General features: G+C 42.2%; 1 protein-coding gene across 1 annotated transcript in view; it reads right to left on the minus strand.

The window, feature by feature from the left end:
* The window catches only part of LOC122762040 (Friend leukemia integration 1 transcription factor-like), a 14,258-nt gene extending 12,409 nt beyond the window's left edge, over positions 1-1,849 (minus strand). The window contains exon 1 of the mRNA XM_044017203.1: positions 1,682-1,849. Coding sequence (XP_043873138.1) covers positions 1,682-1,699 — 18 coding nt within the window. The 5' untranslated portion in view covers positions 1,700-1,849. The remainder of the gene's footprint in view (positions 1-1,681) is intronic.
* Between the last annotated feature and the right edge of the window lie 3,151 nt (positions 1,850-5,000).

Raw genomic sequence — 5,000 nt, forward strand, 5'->3', positions numbered from 1 at the left:
ACCTTTCTTGTTTCTCTGTGTTTGTAGCTGTTGTTTTTACTGAGCTTGTGTTCGCATTGATGTCTACCACAAAAACATCCCCACATGCACGTGCTTAAAGTAACACAGTCCAACAAAATCTATGGAACACACACACACACACACACACACACACACACACACATTCACAGTCCAGAGATGATGAAGTTGTGCAAAGACACTGTCCTCCTCCCTGTCCTTCATGTCTGAGGCAAGTGACACAAAGCAGAAGTAAAAGTTCAGTCGAGCTGATTTTGCAAAGACCTGAAGCAGCTGGAGCTTCTGTTCTGCTGCTGCACAAATAACGGTGCGGTTTTCACAGCTCAGGCTCGGGCTGGTGGCACGCACGCACGCACGCACGCACGCGCACACACAGTCAACGTATCCTGTTACATTGACTTGCATTAATTTAGACTCGAACCGAACCATAAGCTGTTAATGGCCCTGAACCTGGACCTGAAAGTAACCACAATTCAAATCTTAGCTTCAATCTAAACTTAACAAGTTTCTCAGAAATGAGGTTCTGCCTGTTTACCACCAGGTTTTGGTCTCCATGAGGAGTACTGGTCCCGACAAGGTCAGTGTTTATGCCAGAAAAGGCCGTAAACATGTAACAGCTTGTATCATAAAGTTGAAACGCTGCGTTTTCCTATTGTCAAGCTTTTGTTGGACTTTTTTTTTTTTTTGTCCAGGGTGCGGAAATGTGCGCGGAAAGTCTGAGGTTTGAGACAGGAAGCCTGTTGAGTTCAGATAACGACACCTGACAAGTGCTCCCGTTCCGCAGCTATAAATTATACTTAAAATAACCTTAAACACACACACACACACACACACACACACACACTCTCTGCTGCGGTAGAGTGCAGGTTATGAGGATCATGTAATCCAAACTGCGCTCAAGCGACATTTCAAGAATTTCAGCATAAAAGACATTTCTATTGAGATGAAGTTAGTTTTATTTTGAATCACGCTCAACAACAACCCGCCTCACAAAAGTGCATCACAATCACATCACAATATTAATGAAGTGAAACAATAGAGAAATGAGCAAAAATATGAGTTCCTCAACGAAGTCTTTGTTTTTATCCAGCAGGCTGAAGATTGTGTTGCAGAAATAACGTTTGTCATGTGAGGCCTTCAACACCAACAGCAACTCTCACGTTAAAGAAACGTGGATATTTCACGTGAACATTCATTTCTGCAACATGAACAGAAGAAGGTGAACGTGAATAAAACGTAAAATACCGTGCAGTCATGTGATGAAAAGTCTCGGTATCCAAACAGATCCGTGGTGCCTTCAGGGACACCTGCCCTCTGCGCGGTAACTTCATCAGCGCCATCATCGCAGCTTGTCAGAGTGACGCTGTTGTGTGTTCAATCATTTCTCTCTCATGTATCACGGTGTTCGGTTCGGTTCCGTGAACTCGTTTGAACGCAGAATTGTGTGCGCGGGGAAGCGAAAGGTGCGCGTTCGGCGGCGGCCCGTTGGAGTTTAGATGTGAGTGCAAATAAGCAGCGGTTACTTGTGTTATTATAGAACCGACATTCAACCACGAACGGGAAGGAAGAGGAAATTTTGTACAAGAAGGAAAGAGTGGGGAGCTGCGAGCCCGTGTCACTCAGCGCGCGCTCACACACACGCAAACGCATCAAAGTCACTCACCTTGATCGTACAGTCCATCACAGCAGATTCTCGCTCATTTAGTCGCTTTTCTCACTCGAAACTCTAATCGACTCTTCTTCTAACCAGCCTTCAATTCATGCACCGCTGCATTGGCTCTATGGCGCAAACCATTGCACTTACACTTTTTTTTACTCGCAGACCATAACCGGATGATAAGTCTCTCTCTCTCTCTCTCTCTCTCTCTCTCTCTCTCTCTCTCTCTCTAAATTGGGAAGTGAAGTCACACAAACACTCAGAGCGTGAAGCTGCGTCTCATGAAATCAACACTAAATGATTGAATATATTCTGATATCATTGAATAATAAAGTACGTTTTCACTTAACTTAACTTAACATTCTTAAACCTCACGAGAATCCACTGTTTACATTAAATCACGAGCACGTTCGTAAATAAACGCTTTTCTGTTAGTTTTTATTTAGCAAATAAGTTTCATATCGTTTCAAACAGACACGAGATAAATGTTTGATAAATGAATCACAATTATTTCTTATTATTTCTACCATTCAGGAAATCAAAAAAAACACGATTTGGAAAATGGAATTAATATAGAACAGAAAGTAAAAGTATGATTTATGACCAGAATGACTGGTCTACATGAGGATTAAAGGATAGTTTAAATTGAAATGCAGCGCGAGGCCTGATCAGTGCAGGCGCGCGAGGCCTGATCAGTGCAGGCGCGCGAGGCCTGATCAGTGCAGGCGCGCGAGGCCTGATCAGTGCAGGCGCGCGAGGCCTGATCAGTGCAGGCGCGCGAGGCCTGATCAGTGCAGGCGCGCGAGGCCTTCATGAGGCGCGCGATCGAACCATCAGAGGATCTTTAGCTTCACAGCTGACAATGTTATAAACTTTATAATAGTTTATTATGGAAATGTTCAGTCAGAATGTAATAAGAACAAATCAAACAATAATCAGTATTATAGTATTATAGATTTTGTTTTGTTGCGTAAAATAAACAAACCAATCAATATAATATCTGTGTTTATCTCTCCATCAGTTAAATTGATGGAGAGATAAACGGAAGCAGCAAAATGTAGTAAAAGACTTTTTTAAAGTTTCACTTCAGTCAAAAGAGAACGTTGGTTAGACTCGTGCGTGTGATTGACGTCACAGCATAAACATAAGATTTTAGTTTGAAAACAGCAGATTTATCTTAGTTTGACTTCATAGAAAATGAACTTTGTATGAAAAAAGTTCAAATAAAGGTGTGTTGTTGTTGTTGTTGTTGTTGTTGTTGTTGTTGTAGGACCTTCTGTAAATGTGTGTCTACAGTCACAGTGAGTCCACCATTGTTGGTGCAACGTGACTGGACACTGAGTAGACCAGTAGACTGAGTAGACCAGTAGACCAGTAGACTGAGTAGACCAGTAGACCAGTAGACTGAGTAGACCAGTAGAGAGACCAGACCAGTAGACTGAGTAGACCAGTAGACTGAGTAGACCAGTAGACCAGTAGAGACCAGTAGACAGTAGACTGAGTAGACCAGTACCAGTAGACTGAGTAGACTGAGTAGACCCAGTAGACCAGTAGACCAGTAGACCAGTGAGAGACCAGTAGACCAGTAGACTGAGTAGACCAGTAGACCAGTAGACCAGTAGACTGAGTAGACCAGTAGACTAGTAGACTGAGTAGACCAGTAGACCAGTAGACTGAGTAGACCAGTAGACCAGTAGACCAGTAGACCAGTGACTGGTAGACCCAGTAGACTGAGTAGACCAGTAGACCAGTAGACCAGTAGACTGAGTAGAGTAGACCTGAGTACTGCTGAGTAGACCAGTAGACCAGTAGACTGAGTAGACCGAGACTGAGTAGACTGAGTAGACCAGTAGACTGAGTAGACCAGTAGAGCAGACCAGTAGACCAGTAGACCAGTGAGCTGAGTAGAGACCAGTAGACCAGTAGACCAGTAGACTGAGACCAGTAGACTAGTAGACTGAGTAGACCAGTAGACCAGTAGACTGAGTAGACCAGAGTAGACTAGTAGACTGAGTAGACTAGTAGACCAGTAGACCAGTAGACCAGTAGTAGACCACCAGACTAGACCAGTAGACCAGCAGACTGAGTAGACCAGTAGTAGACCAGTAGACTGAGTAGACCAGTAGACCAGTAGACTGAGTAGACCAGTAGACCAGTAGACTGAGTAGACTAGTAGACTAGTAGACCAGCAGCTGCTGTGTCCTTTTCTGGATTCATTTCTTTGTTCGTCATCTGTTCGGTGGCTCAGTCTTTTTGAATCATTACAGTAAAGTCAGAACTATCCCTTTAACATCACCCTTTACTTGTATTTGTACTTGTTTATGTTGTTTAAGTTTGACTTCATACTTACAGCATTATACAAAAACTGTACTTTTTATTGTTCTACCACCTGAAGGACATAGTAAATGTAGTATCATGTGGTTTTGTGTTGTTTTTACTTTTGTCATCAGGATCTTACAAGTGAACTTTATCCATGTGTTAAAAAGAAATATCTTGGATTTCTCTACGATTCTTGAAGTTCAGTGAAACAATGATGTTCGTGTTTATTTGGCCTTATTTGACCCACTCTACACACACACACACACACACACACACACACACATACTTGCGCTGTGAGTTGTTGTGAATCACTTGTGTTACTCAAACCTGCTCGTGTCTCAATCACGACTCACGTCTCCCACCGTCACGCACGATTTCACCCGACTCCACTTTTCCAGATGGTCCCTCGTGTGTGTGTGTGTGTGTGTGTGTGTGTTTGTTTATAGTGGGCTCCAGGCTCGGTCTTATCTGCCGCGGCCACTCGCGCCGTGATTTCAGACTTTCTTCACTGTTCTTCACGGCCATTGTTTTGTCGACTGGTTTCTAAAGATACTGCTTTTTCCACCTCGTTTGAAAGTCAGAGCTCTGATTTGTGTTGAGTGTTATGAAATAACAATAATAATAATAATAATAATAATAATAATAATAATACATGTGTTATCAACATACTTCCGCCTTATTGTCCTGATTTCGGACTGTTTGAGGATGGATGTTGTCAGTTACATAGTTACATGTCATGACTTTATCTGCTAACTTATGACATTGATGAGAAACCTGACCTTCAGGGCTGCGCTTTCTACATCTACATACATGTATGTATATATATATATATGTATATGTACACATGTATGATAACTTTGAGGACACATTATACTGTATATTATACTGTGTATTATACTGTGTATTATACTGTATATTCTCAATATTTGCTCCATACACAGTGTGTTGTACATGAATGACTTTCCTTTGGACACTAAACTCTGATGTTTTTCGCCTTTTATTGGAC

The sequence above is a fragment of the Solea senegalensis genome, unplaced genomic scaffold (assembly GCF_019176455.1).
Source record: "Solea senegalensis isolate Sse05_10M unplaced genomic scaffold, IFAPA_SoseM_1 scf7180000015185, whole genome shotgun sequence".
In the NCBI taxonomy this organism is placed as follows: Eukaryota; Metazoa; Chordata; class Actinopteri; order Pleuronectiformes; family Soleidae; genus Solea; species Solea senegalensis.